This window comes from Hemitrygon akajei, chromosome 1 (genome assembly GCF_048418815.1).
Source record: "Hemitrygon akajei chromosome 1, sHemAka1.3, whole genome shotgun sequence".
Lineage (NCBI taxonomy): Eukaryota > Metazoa > Chordata > Chondrichthyes > Myliobatiformes > Dasyatidae > Hemitrygon > Hemitrygon akajei.
Window position 1 is genome coordinate 124,067,655 of NC_133124.1, and position 14,097 is coordinate 124,081,751.

At 41.7% G+C, this 14,097-nt stretch overlaps 1 protein-coding gene and 1 pseudogene across 3 annotated transcripts in view; both read right to left on the reverse strand.

Moving 5' to 3' along the window:
• Positions 1–9,815, reverse strand: part of LOC140730624 (grainyhead-like protein 2 homolog) — a 148,607-nt gene extending 138,792 nt beyond the window's left edge. For all 3 annotated transcript variants that reach the window (XM_073051355.1, XM_073051349.1, XM_073051341.1), the window contains exon 1: positions 9,555–9,815. In XM_073051355.1, the coding sequence (XP_072907456.1) occupies positions 9,555–9,574 (20 nt within the window). In that variant the 5' untranslated portion in view covers positions 9,575–9,815. The remainder of the gene's footprint in view (positions 1–9,554) is intronic.
• Positions 9,816–10,150: 335 nt separating this feature from the next.
• The window catches only part of LOC140714761 (uncharacterized), a 65,708-nt pseudogene continuing 61,761 nt past the window's right edge, over positions 10,151–14,097 (reverse strand).

Sequence of the window (14,097 nt, forward strand, 5' to 3'; positions counted from 1 at the left end):
AATTCCCATAGTCTAGACTGTGACTGACTGACTGACTGACTCTCACACACACACACACAAAACCACATTCCGCCCCCTCCCCCCCCCCCCCCCGGAACACCACTCCACTCCCTTCGCAATTTTTGCTCATTTCTTTCTCAATTCCTGCTAAAACATTGTTTACATTTACATCATTATTATATTGTAATTTGCCCTTTACTGTGCCTATTGTCTTGTTTATTAATTATTGTACTGTCTTGCACTGTTTTGTTCACTTATGTAGTCCTGTGTATGTCTGAAGTCTAATGTAGTTTTGAGTTGTTTCAGGTAGTGTAGTGTAATTTTGTGTTGTTTCGTATAACGCCATAGTCCTTCCTGGAGGAACGTTGTTTCGTTTTTGCTGTGTACTGTACCAGCAGTTATGGTTGAAATGACAATAAAAGCGATTTGACTTGACTTGAAATACAGTTTTTAAAATCGCAGCACTCTACAATACTCCCTGAAAGTTTAACTCATCAGTAGTTGTTATGCCCACACAGAACAAAACAATCAAGACAAATGTCAGCATCAAACAATGCTTGCATTTTCTAGAATTGACTAGGTTGATGCATACACAGGTAGTAGTGAGTGGAGCCAAAGATTCAGATTCATTTATTTATCACATGTACATACAGTGAACTCTGTTGGTTGTATTAACAACAAAAGTTCAAAGTTGAAAGTAAATTCATTAACAATGTACAATTATGTCACCATACCCTACCCTGAGATTCATTTTCTTGTGGGCATTCTTAAGTAAATAAAAAGAAATACAATAGAATCAATGAAAAACAACAGACGACAGAGACAAACAATTAATATACAAAAGTGTGCAAATACAAAAAGAAAAGAAAAATACATTAAATGAGCAATAAATATGGAGAACATACACACGTTGTGTATAGTCCTTGAAAGTGAGTCCATAGATTCAACAGTTCTCATTCTTGGAGCGAGTGAAGTTATTCCCTCTGGGTTCAGGAACCTGATGGTTGAGGGGAACTAACTGTTCCTGAACCTGGTGGTGTTGGACTTGAAGCTCCAGTACCTCCTTCCTGATGGCAGCAATGAGAAGAGAGCATGGCCTGGATGGTGGCAGTCCATAATGTTACATGCTATTTTCTTGCAACAGCACTCCTTACAAAGGGATTCAGTGGTAGGAAGGGTTTTACCTGAGATGGACTGGGCCGTATCCACTACTTTTTTTGCAGGCTTCTTTGTTCCATACCAGGCTATGATACAACCAGACAGTATACTCTCCACCACACTGAGGATTTTAATGTTTCTAACTCTCTCCACCTCTGATCCCCTGATGAGGACTGGATCTTGCATTTCTGGTTTCCTCCTGCTTTTTGGTTTTGCTAACATTGAGTGCTAAGTTGTTGTGGCACCATTCAGCCAAACTCACAGTCTTCCTCCTATATGCTGATTTGTCGCCACCTTTGATTTGGCTGACGACAGTGGTGATCTCAGCAAACTTAAATGTTTAAACAAAACAACGACAGCAAAACAAGCCCCTTTTCCATCCTCCTGGGGCATACAATTCCACCCTGCCACAGTCTCTGACCACATTATAAATGTGCAAAGTGCATGCAGAGAGATTTAACATTCCTCTTCAAAAGTATCTAATTTAAATTCCTACGCACTCCCCTATCATTAGATAAGAAGCATCTGAGGCCAAATTCCACATTAACTTATGGAAGTTTGATGCAACACCTTGACCAGACTCCAATTGAGATCATCTACATTGGCACAGGTCACATTCTGGGTCTGTACAGTTTAGTTTTGTGCTAAACCTTTAAACTAGCTATTTAATAGAGGGCCCTAGCAGACTGACAAACTTAGCCGGATTCAGTTCTACGGACTAGGGCTTAACTCCATGCAGCTAACACCCATGGGAACATACTTCAATAAAGCTCTTGGACAGGAAGTAGAAAAAATGTCTCAGTTGCCATTCTGTTACAAACAGAAAAGGACTCCTGGAGATCGAAGAACATTTGGCTAAAGTCCTGATCTCAACCAAAGAATATTGTTTCATAGTATGATTATGATAAGGATGGTCAATAATAAAAAAAAATCATAATTCAACTATTGAGAAATCACTCAAAGTTCATTATAGCTCTCAAATGTTTTGTAAACAAATCCAAGGATTTCAGTTACAATATTGAATTCAGAATGTAATCCACAATGAAACTATCATGATCTCCTAAAGTCAATGACAACTTTATTTTTGTACTAGAATAGAGCAATATTTCATTCCATTTATTGAAATTTAAAATCAAATGGATAAGCCAACCCTGCAAATTTATAGTTTCTCTGATTGCATCCATTAAATCAACTCAAGGATCTCCCTTTACATCCTTCCATCATTACACTGCTGTTATGTTTTTAACTCCAAAATGTAAAAGCTAATTAAAAGCAGAAACACAGAGCCAGGAATAATGTGTCTAGTTTCATTTTTACCTTAAGTGAGGTGCACTCGTATGACATGGTGGCATGATGATGTATGCCATTCATGTACTATTACATATAACCTGTAATGAATTACTTAAACAAAGAATGCTTAATCAAACAATATATTTATAATGTTTTCATGCCCGAAACGTTGACTGCTCGTTTCCACGGATGCTGCCCCACCTGCTGAGTTCCTCCAGCATGTTTGTACGTGTTGCTCTGACCACAGCATCTGCAGCGTACTTTTTGTGTTTAATATATTTATAATATTACTCAAATATCATTGAAATATCAAATACACATCTACGAGTTTCCCCAACTCTTCAACCATCAGGATAATTTCACTCATCTCAACTCTGAACTGATTCCACAACTTACAGACTTACTTTCAAGGACTCTACAACTCATGTTCTCAATATTACTTATTTATTACTATTATTCTTTTTTTTTCTTTTTGCATTTGCACAATTTGTTGTCTGTTGCACTCTGGTTGTTTGTTCATCTTTGTACGCTTTTCATTGATTCTACTATATCTACAATGAATGCCCGTGAGAAAATGAACCATAGGGTAGTATATGGTAACATTTACTGACAACGTTTTCCTTTTTATTCATTGGTCAGGCCTTGTGGCCCTTCTACACTTTGTGTCTTTAGAACCAAATTTAAACACTGCATTCAAGACATATTTGCTTCAGAGATGATAAAGTATTCAACTCTTCTGGTTAGAGAGATCAAGTTACTTTTTTAAGCTTTGTTGACTGGCACTCCTCTCTAACTGAGCATTTTCTATACTCAGACAACTAAAGTTCCTAATTCTCTTAATACATAGATGTTAACACATCATTATTAAGTGCCCATATACAGTATGTTACAATTAACTATATTAAATTCATTCACCACTCCTCTCCCAGTTTTGATTCAGTAGTTCTGAACTACTTTCCTTGATATAATTGACCCTCCCAACTTATCTGAGAATTTGACCTGTTTTCATTGAATTTCTAAATGAATTAATTAAAGTCTTCCATTCCTCTTCAGCCAAACAGAACTTCTTCATTTTCTATCAGTGATCAAGTTTAACCCTGAATCACCTGTGGTCTTTACTTTTTATTTAGAGATACATCACAGTAACAGGTGCTTACAGCCCAATGAACCTATGCCGCCCAATTACACCCATGTGAGCAGTTAAGCTACTGACCTGTACGTCTTTGGAATATGGGAGGAAACTCTGAGGAGAATATACAAGCTCCTTACAGGCGGCAGCAGGAATTGAACCTAGGTTGCTCACACTCCAATAGTGTTCCACTAGCCACTACGCTACCTTGCTGCCCTTGAGCTGATGTATCAAATGAAATTATTTTTGGAAATGTATGTACAAATGGATTCAACCTTGCTATTAAAAATAATAAATACAATTGCAGTTCTTTGATAGACCTAAAACATTATCTCTCTTCCCCAAGGATGCTGTCTGAGCAACTGAGTATCCTATCTTTTTTCCTGATTTCCAGCGATTGCAGTAGTTTTCTTTCCAATCTCTAGGATTTTCCATTATCTACTTCTGAAAAGGAAAGGGATAATCATTCACAAACTTCCCCTTCTGAACGTACACTCGGCGGTCACTTTATTTGATAGAGGAGTGGAACCCGGTGTGGTCTTCTCCTGCGGCACTTTAAGGTTTGAGGTGCTGTGTATTCAGAGATTTTCTTCTGCACACCACTGAGGCAATGTGTGGTTGCTTGTGTTACTGGTGCTTTTCTGTCAGCTTGAACCAGTCTGCCTATTCTCCTCCGACCCCTCTCCTTAACACGGCATTTTTGCCCACAGATCTGCCACTCACTGGACGCTTTTGTTTTTTGCACCATTCTGCATGAAAACCCCAGGAGATCAGTAGTTTCTGAAGTACTCAAACCACCGCACCTGGTACCAACAATTATTCCATGGTCAAAGTCACGCATATCACATTTCTTCCCCATTCTGATGTTTGGTCTAAACCTTTTGACTATATCTGCATACATTAATGCATTGAGTTGCTGCTGTGTGATAGTCCAATTAGATATTTGCATTAACAAGGTGTACAGGTGCATGTAATGAAGTGGCCACTGTTGTGTATATTATCTGCTATTTCAATACTGATAATCTTTGTCTACTCTGGATAAGCAACCTATTCATAGAGGACTGAGATATAGACTAATTGGAGCTGAGGATTTGGGCTAGTGACCATGTGGGGAAGGACAATGGTGGCAACAGGAAAAATTCAGTTTCATTCATGGATGATGATGACCATTTCTGGGTCATAGAACATCTTTCCTGTAATACCATGGGTTCTTATCTTGTTAAGCAGCCTCATGCGTGACACCGTGTCAAGGTCTTCTGAAAATACGAGTACAGTGCATCCACTGACTATCCTTTGTCTGTCCGGCCTGTTATTTCCTCAAAGAATTCCAACTGTTTTGTCAGACAAGATTTCCCCTTAAGGAAACCATGCTGACCTTGGCCTATTTTATCATGTGCCTCTAAATACCCCAAAACCTCATCCTTTATAATGGACTCAAACATCTTCCCAACCACTGAAGTCAGGCTAACTGGCCTATAATTTCCTTTCTTATGCCTACCTCCCTTCTTAAAGAATGGAATGACACTTGCAATTTTCTAGTCCTCCACAACTATTGCAGAAGCCAGTGATTCTTGAAAGATCATCACTAATCCCTTGACAATCTCTTCAGCCACCTCTTTCAGAACCCTGAGGTGTAGTCTATCTGGTCCAGGAAACTTATCCATCTTCAGACCTTTCAGCTTCCCATGCATCTTCTCCTTACTAATTGCAACTATACTCACTTCTACCCCATTAGTCCTGAACTTCTGGCATACTGATAGTGTCTTCTACAGTGAAGAATGACACAAAATATATATTCAGTTCATCTGCCATTTCTTTGTCCCCCATTACTACCTCTCCCATGTAGTCCAATTTTCCAGCAGTCCAATATACTCTCATCTCTGTTTTACTCTTTATATATCTAAAAAAAACTTTTCATATGTTCTTTGATATATTGGCTAGCTTACCTTCATATTTCATCTTTTCTCTTCTTATGGTTTTTTTGCTTGCCTTCTGTTGGTTTTTAAAAGCTTCCCAATCCTCTATCTCCCCACTAAATGTTGCTATTTTATATGCCCACTCCTTTGCTTTTATGCTATCTTTGACCTTCCTTATCACCCACAATTGCCTCATTCTCCCTTTTGGAGTACTCCTTCATATTTGGGATGTATCTATCCTGCGCCTTCTGAATTGCCCCCAGAAACTCCAGCCATTGCTGATCTACCATCATCCTTGTTAGTGTCTACTTCCAATCAGCTTTGGACATCTCCTCTCTCATGCTACTGTAATACTGATACATCTGACTTTATCTTCTCCCTCTCAAACTGCAGGATGAATTGTATCATATTAAGTTCACTACCTCCTAAGGGTTCCTTCACCTTAAACTCCATAATCAAATCTAGTTCTTTGCACAACACCTAATCCAGAACTGCCTTTCCCTTAGTGGGCTCCACCACAAGCTGCTCTAAAAAGCCATCTCATTGGCATTCTACAAATTCCCTCTCTTGGGATCCAGTACCAACCTGATTTTACCAACCTACCTGACGATTGAAAACCCCTATGACTATCGTAACATTGCCCTTTATACATGCCCTTTCTACCTCCCATTGAAATTTATATCCCACATCCTGGCTACTGTTTAGGGCCCTGTATACAACTCTCATCAGGATCTTTTTACCCTTGCAATTTCTTAACTCTAACCCAAGAATTCTACATCTGCTGATCCTTTGTCACTTCTTTCTAAGGATTTGATTTCATTTTTTTTAAACCAACTGATCCATCCCAACTGGTTTGGCTACCTGCCTATCCTTTTTATGCAATGTGTATCCTTGGATGTTAAACTCCCAATTTCTTCTTTAAGTCATGCCTCAATGTCATACCTGTCAATCTCTAACTACAAGATCATCTACCTTATTCCATATACTGTGTGCATTAAAATATTACACTTTCAGTCCTGTATTCATCACCCTTTTCAATTTTGTGCCGACGTTACAGATGACTGCAATAATTCAATCAAGAAAATCCTCTGTCTATCACAACTGATCCCCTCCCATAAGTACCAACCCCATCACATCCATAGTTCCCTCAAAGTTACTGCAGAAGTAGATAAAGTTGGTAAGGTGCTTTGGCCTTCATTAGTTGAAGGACTGAGTCCAAGAGTCACGAGGTAATGATGCAACTCTGTAAAACCCTGATTAGATCACACTTGGAATATTGTGTTCAGTTCTAATCACCTCATTATGGAAGAGATGCGGAAGCTTTAGAGAGGGTGCAGATGAGACTTACCAGGATGTTGCCTGGATTTTGTCAGCATGTCATATGAGGCTAGATTGAGCAAGTTTGGACTTTCCTCTTTGGATCAAAGGAGGATAAAAAGTGACTTGATAGAAGTGTACAAGATGATAAGAGGCATACATTGAATGGTTAGATACTTTCCCAGGACAGCAATGAGGGGACATAATTTTACAGTAATTGGAGAAAATTATAGGGAGGGATTCCCAGCAAACAAGCATTGGAAATCCTACTTCAATCCAATTGCTTCAATTATGCTTTTGGTCAAAAGTTTGGAATGGACATTAAGGCTCATAAGAGCTACCTTACTGACCTGCATAAATGCTCTTTGTTTAAGTGACTATCTAAATAAGGTCCAATTTATTGATTCCCCCCCTCCCAATTTTAATCTGCCTTCTGGCCCATGGTGTCCCTTTATTTAGTGATAAAATATATTTGTAATTATTATTATTTCTTTATAAAGAAAGGTTAAGTGATTATTTATAGACCATACTAGAATATAACCATATAACCATTGTTAGACGTGCTGACTTTGAAACCATAAGACAAAGGAGTAGAATTAGGCCATTCTGCCCATCAAATCTTCTCCACCATTCTGTCAAGGCTGATTTATTATACCTCTCAGCCCCATTCCCCTTCTCCCAATCCCTTTTATGCCCTTACTAATCATGAAGCTATCAGCCACCACTTTAAATATACGCAATGACTTGGCCTCCACAGCCATCTGTTGCAATGAATTCCATAGATTCATCACCCTAGAGATATTCCTCCTCACCTCTGTTCTAAAGGAGGGCTGCCCTTCTATTCTGAAGCTGTGCCCCCTGGTCCTGGACTCCCCAGCTAAAGGAACCATCTCCATGTCCACTCTATCTAGGCCTTTTGATATCTGACAGGTTTCAATCTCGATTCTTTAGGTCTGATCTGTAATTGATTCAGTGTTATAAAAACAAGTCATGCTGGAAATACTCAAAGATTTGGCAGCATCTGTGGTGGGAGCTTTTGTTTCAGGTTTATGTCATTTTATAATCAGCAAATTCTTTTGGGGATTTGGGATCTCTATTTTCACCATCGCTAAAACAAATAACAAATATAAAGTTTTGGACATACTTCTCAGGAATCTTAATATCCATTCCAAATCTTCTCCTGAAAAATTAAATCCATTTCTCACTTCAGAGGTGGCTGCTGAACATATCCACCATTGTAATTTTTTTTAACTTGAATATTTTCTGCATTAGTAGTACTTTATGGATTCTTGTTAAAATTATGCAACTTCTGAGGCATTAAAAAAATGAGAGGTGAAAATAGTCATCAAGTCAGACAGCTTCTGTGGAGAGCAGACTTTTAATCAGGGCTACTTCCAATGCAGTCTGCTACATTTCCAGATATTGCTACATTGTTGCGGTGATGCGTCAAAACGGTCAACCTTACACGGGATTGTTTTCTTATCCATATCCTCCATTATTGGTGCAATTGTTGTCGCTCCTTCAAACTCGCAAAGTAGATTCTACGATCATTGGTTTTAAAAAGTGGATAACAAATCAAAATAATAACTCACAAAAGCACCACCCACTCTCCCCCTCCAAAACAAATGTCTCTGCAAGAGGAAGAAACAACTCTTCAAACGTGACAAGAAGTGCTCCTGCCGGCGTTTTGACCGAAGCGGGGCTTCACTTCAGAAGAACAAGCCTTCCAGCCAGATTCTTACAAGTTTGTCCACCCACTGGTGGCTTTAAGGAGCTGGGAATCATAAAAGGATTTTGCCCAGTTTTTTTTAAAGTGGAAATCCAAAATGTGTTCTTCTAAACAGTAATGAAATAAACAGTGTGGGTATTGTCAACCATCGATGGTGCGTCTGCAGTAAATTCTTCGTGAATGTTGATGTTGAGCACCGAAGGATCTGGTTGTGGTGGATAGTAATTGTCCCGTCAGGTCGAAAGACGCCAGGGACCGTGAAGAGGGTTTTCTTTTGTCTGAGGTGGTGTGTGGGAGTTGCGTATTTAGAAAAAAAATAGGGAGCTTTTGATTATTTCCACAGGAGTTGCCCTTTGCTTCTCATGCTTAAGTGAGTTAAGCTGCCAGAATTTACATTGGAGGAAGAGGGGAGGAGGAGAATGAGAGAATAAATGTCTGTTCCCCATTTCCTCCCTCACCCACCCTAACCGCCCACATATGCCCAATCGGGCGGGCTTTCAATCGCAGCGGACAGCGGGGGTGCGACTGGTCGCCCGTGGGTCTGGCCCGTGTGTGCGCCGAGTGAGGGGGATTTTAGGTGCGACAGACCCGCCTGAGGAAGGTGAGATCCGAACGCACCGGGGCCCCGGCCAGCCCAGCGCTAGATCACAGACCACCTCCAACAGCAGGGCGGGGGGGAAGGGAGGTGTCTTCAATCCAAAACAAAGTTCACTTGTTTTTGGAAGTTGAAGCCCCCCCCCCGGGAACTTTTCAGAAAATGGCCGATTAAAGAGCTATGTTGTCGTGGTGCCAAAAACACAGAATTCCACACCAGCATATAGTTCCCACTAATAACTTTAAAAAAAGAGAGAAATCTGTACTAATAAAGAACAATTATGGTTTGCAAAAGTAGGCAGGCTGAGATATGTGGATAAAGGCACCGGTTTGTCGAGTTGGGGGTGGGGGAGAGAGAGAAAGAGACCATTAAAAGATAGAGCAGTGGATAAAGACCGTCAGAACCAGTAGGTTCACTTACTTGTCCGTCTCCTGTGACATATTTCTCTTCAGCTTTATCCTGGCTTCTCTTCTTGCCGAACTGGACTTTCAAGTCGGTGCGGTGTGGTCTAACTACAGAACCCGGACTACAGGTAATTCCTCTTTTGCGCTCTCTGCAGAACCGGTGCGTTAAGGACAGCCCCTCGATTTACCTGGACTTGCATGAGATTTGCGGGACCGCACGGCAGGGAGGGAGATAAAAATCAGCACTACCACCCCCCCCCCCACCACCATCCCAGCCCTCAGGTGTACAATGGTCAGACTGTGAGTAGGCGGGAACAGTAGTAAAGACTGGGGGGGGGGGGGGGGTTAACCAAGGGAAATAAAGTGATTTTTTTTAAGGTGTGTGTGAAAATGCAGGTTTCAACTGGATGAGGCGCTCGCAGGAGGGTGAGGGAGTTGCGTTTTTGCGAACTGGGCGCTTACAGGTTCCAGTGGGCGGCACACGCCGTCGAAAGCAGGTAAGTGAGTGGACGAAAGGTGTGTTGATCCGCCTATCTAACTCTCTCTCTCTCACACACACACACACACAGAGAATGAGAGCCACAGGTACTGCACCTGAGCGAGTGCGCGGAACTACCGTAGGGAGGGGAAACGCGGGCAGATGCGAACCCTGCGCTTCATGCGCGTCCGGAAGACGGAGGGGAGCTGTGAAATAAAGGAAATTGGCCGAGGACAGCTGAATGAACTATAAAATTAAGGTGCAGTCAAGCGGTGGAGAGTGAAAGTAATGTTTCTTAAGCAATAAAATCAAACAGATTCTTGAAAGAAAGTATTGACTGACGGAGGAAACGGATGATCTCAACAGTCGACGTAGAAGGGAAATGTGACCATCTTCGTATAGGAAAGTTATGGAGCCTTCATTCAGAATAATTCTTGTTTAGAAGTATTGCAGTCCTAACTATTCAGTCCATATGTCAATAGCCTGAGATACACTGACAATCAGCATCTGCTCTGACACCTGTTGTTGGCGCTGGAATGGAAACAAAAGTGAACAAAACTATTCCGTGAAGTTTGTAGCACATACTTTCAGAAAACAACAGTCTGGAGTAGTTTCAAGGGAGTAATCTAATCTCAGGAATCAAATGACAAGTTATAAACCACTGTAGTTTGCTTTGGTGTTTTATAATATGACTTGATTAGATTACTGTTAGCAATTACTCCCAGTAATGCTACCTGTTGTTCACCATTCTGACACAAACTAGTGGAGATGCTGCCGGGAGACTTGAGATGTGGGACTGGTTATCTATTGAATTTTATTACTTCATTTTCTACAAATTCATTGTAAAATTAGCTGCAAATATAAAAATTAAATTTAAATCAGGATGTGATGATTGTTGATTCATACATACAGGTATACCTAGGTCAGGATTAGAGCTGTGGGTAGATACAGGCATGTTCACTGTGCAAAACATGACAAACTTGTCCAACTGTAGATCTAAATATGCAGAGAAAAAAACGAAAGATTAGCTTTATTTGTCACGTGTACATCAAAACATCCAGTGAGACATGCCATTTGCGTCAACAGCCAACACAGTCCGAGGATCTGCTGGGGGCAACCTTCATGTGTCACCAGGCTTCCTGCAGCAACGTAGCATGGCCACAACTTCCTAACCATAACTGTATGTCTGTGGAACAGGAGCACCTGGGGGAAATCCACACGGTCATGGGGACAATCGGAAATTGATCTCAGGTCACTGAGGCAGTGGTAGTTTTACACTGAACGCTACTCTACCGTGCCGCAAAGGAAATAATTGACCTTGTCTTCAGGTCAGGAAGTGACCTGGAAGTGCGTGTTCAGTGTTGGGGTGAGTGAGGTTGTGCACGTTGGTTCTGGAGCCTGGTGGTTGTAGGGTGAGAACTTCCTGGTCCTGGTGGTGTGGGACCTAAGGCTCCCATACCTCCTGACTGATGGTAGTAGTGAGAATAGAGAGAGCATGGTCTGTATGGTGCGGTCCTTGATGATGGCTTCTGCTTTCTTGTAGATGTGCTCCGTTTTCCCTGTGATGGACTGGGCTGTATCCCCTACATTTTGGTGTTTCCAGACCAGATCACTGTGCAACCAGTTAGGATACTCTGTGCTGTTGTATAAGCTGTCGGCATGCATTGTCGATTCTTGAATATGGAAAATAGCCTGAGGTCCCATTATACTGCATCTTACTGAAGAAACCATTCTTGATCATGGACTATGCCCCGCAAAGAGGGCAAAGACAGATTCCACAAAGTGGCAGGATTTGTAATATTTTTGTTGGGAGGAAAGAGAGGGAGAGAGGATGTGTTTGGGACAGCTTACCGCCGGGTTCAGAAACAGTTATCATCCTTCAACCATTAGAATCCTGAACCAGTGTGAATAACTTTACTCACCACAACTCACTTATTTTTCTATTATTTGTGGGGTTTTTTGTATTTGCTCAGCTTGTCTTTTGCACGTTGGTTATTTTATCAGTCTCTGTGTGTAGCTTTTCATTGATCCTATTGCATCACCTTTTTTTTCTACAGCGGATGCCTGCAAGAAAATGAATCTCAGGATAGTATACAGTGACATATACATGAGCTGGGGGAAATCACTGGGGGAGTGAGGATCAAGTATCAGACTCATCAAGAATTTAGAATTTCTGATGACTTCTGTAATGTTAATCCTGTGCCAGGGCTCTGTGGAGTCAGTGTGATGGAACTTGCCTTGAGAACAGAGAGCAGCAAGTGATCATCGGAAAATCTGATATCAAGATAATAAAAGCACAGATTCCATCGGAATATTTGGAATATGCCTAGGGAAAGTAGGATTCTGCAACATAGATTTTGGACAATTATTTATAAATAATTGTCTAAGTATATCTACAGATAGTAGAAATCCACAATAAATATCCAGCATATTGAAACATTGTTTTTTTTTAGTTTTCTTAGATTAGTAGAAATGTTTTGAGGACAGAGAGGGGAGTTAGGGGTCAGGTTAGGGTTTATGGATAGGAATGTTGGGGAACTCAAAGTTCAGAGTTCAAATTCCATTTATTATAGGTATACAGCCGGAGATTTGTCTCCCTACAGGCAGCTGCAAAACAAAGAAACCAAATGGAACCCATTAAAAAAGAAGACTGCCAAACTCCTAATGTGCAAAAAAAAAACCCAAATCGTCCAAACAATACAAAGCAAGCAAATAGCACTCAGAACTAAAGTTAACGAAACAGAGTTCAGAGCCATGAAGCCAGTCAACTTTGCATCTGGTCCAGGAGCCTGTTGGATACAGGCCACAGCCTCAGTTCAGTGCAGAGACGAGTAAACCTCACTAAGCAGTGAGCTGAACACTGGCCCATCCCTCACCTCCAGCCGTGACACCCTGACCTTTTCAATCTGGCCTGGTGCTTAAATCAGCCGAACATCAGGTCATTTTATCGCTCTCAGACCAGGGCCCTGTTGCTTTGATATGCTCTTGGGCCCGGGCCCCACTGCCTCGATTTGGCCCTCACCTGACCTTTCCAATCTGGCCTGGCACTTAAATCGTCAAACATTGGCTTGTTCCTAGTTCTTGGACCTGTGCCCTACCAACTCGACTCCGCCTCGTCTCAGATCTGCTGCCTTGAATAGGCTCCAAGTCCTCTCCAGCAACAGCCATACATTGACTTGTTCCTCACTCTCAGGCCCAGGCCCCATACACACCACGTTGCAACTGTCCTGAACCTTTGAGACTTCAGTTCTCACCGCTAAAATGCTAGGTGATGCAGGCGGCCAAAAGATAAGTTACAGGCTATTGATTACAGTGATCTTTTTTCAGAAAAAGTGTAATTAATAGAGTAGTAAGTAGCAGTTAGGGCCGGCTGGAGTATAAGCCACTGATATGTGTTGGAAGGCCAGCGACATGGACATGTGACAAAGGACACCCATGGTCCAATGTCGAGCCAGCTGGCCAGCGAGGATGAGGTCTGGTGCCTCCCCCACCCAGATCACCAAGTCATTAGCGTGTTCAGAGTTTATGCAGGCAGGAGGAAAAGAATGAGGGCTGGTGACCTCCTAGGTACGCAGGTGGGCAAGACCGGTGTACAAGGTCCAATGCTCAGGTCCTCATTCGTTGGCACCCTAGATCTAAGCCTGAAGGTCAATCAGAGATCCAGGAGCTGAGAACCAATGGCTGGAACCTTGATTTTGCGACTCTGCTGCGGAAGTCAATGTCTGCAAACCCATGAATCCACTGAAGGCTGGTGGCCTAAGATGACCTGGCCTGGGGTTAGAGGACCATGTTTTTACATGGGTGGTAGGAGGGAGAACGGGACTTGTTTTGCTTTGGTTGCATTGTCATTTTGTAAGTTTTATTTTGTTGTGTTCTGTGTTGTTCTGTCAAGCGTGGTAGGCACGCTACGTTGGCACTGGAACATGTGACAACAATTGCGGGTTGTCCCCAGCACATCTTTAGGTTGTGTTGGTTGTTAATGCAAGCAACGCTTTTCACCGTATGTTTCAATGTACATGTGATAATTAAATATGAATCTGGGCATGAACATGAACGCACCGATGCTGAGGGTGTGACTTGT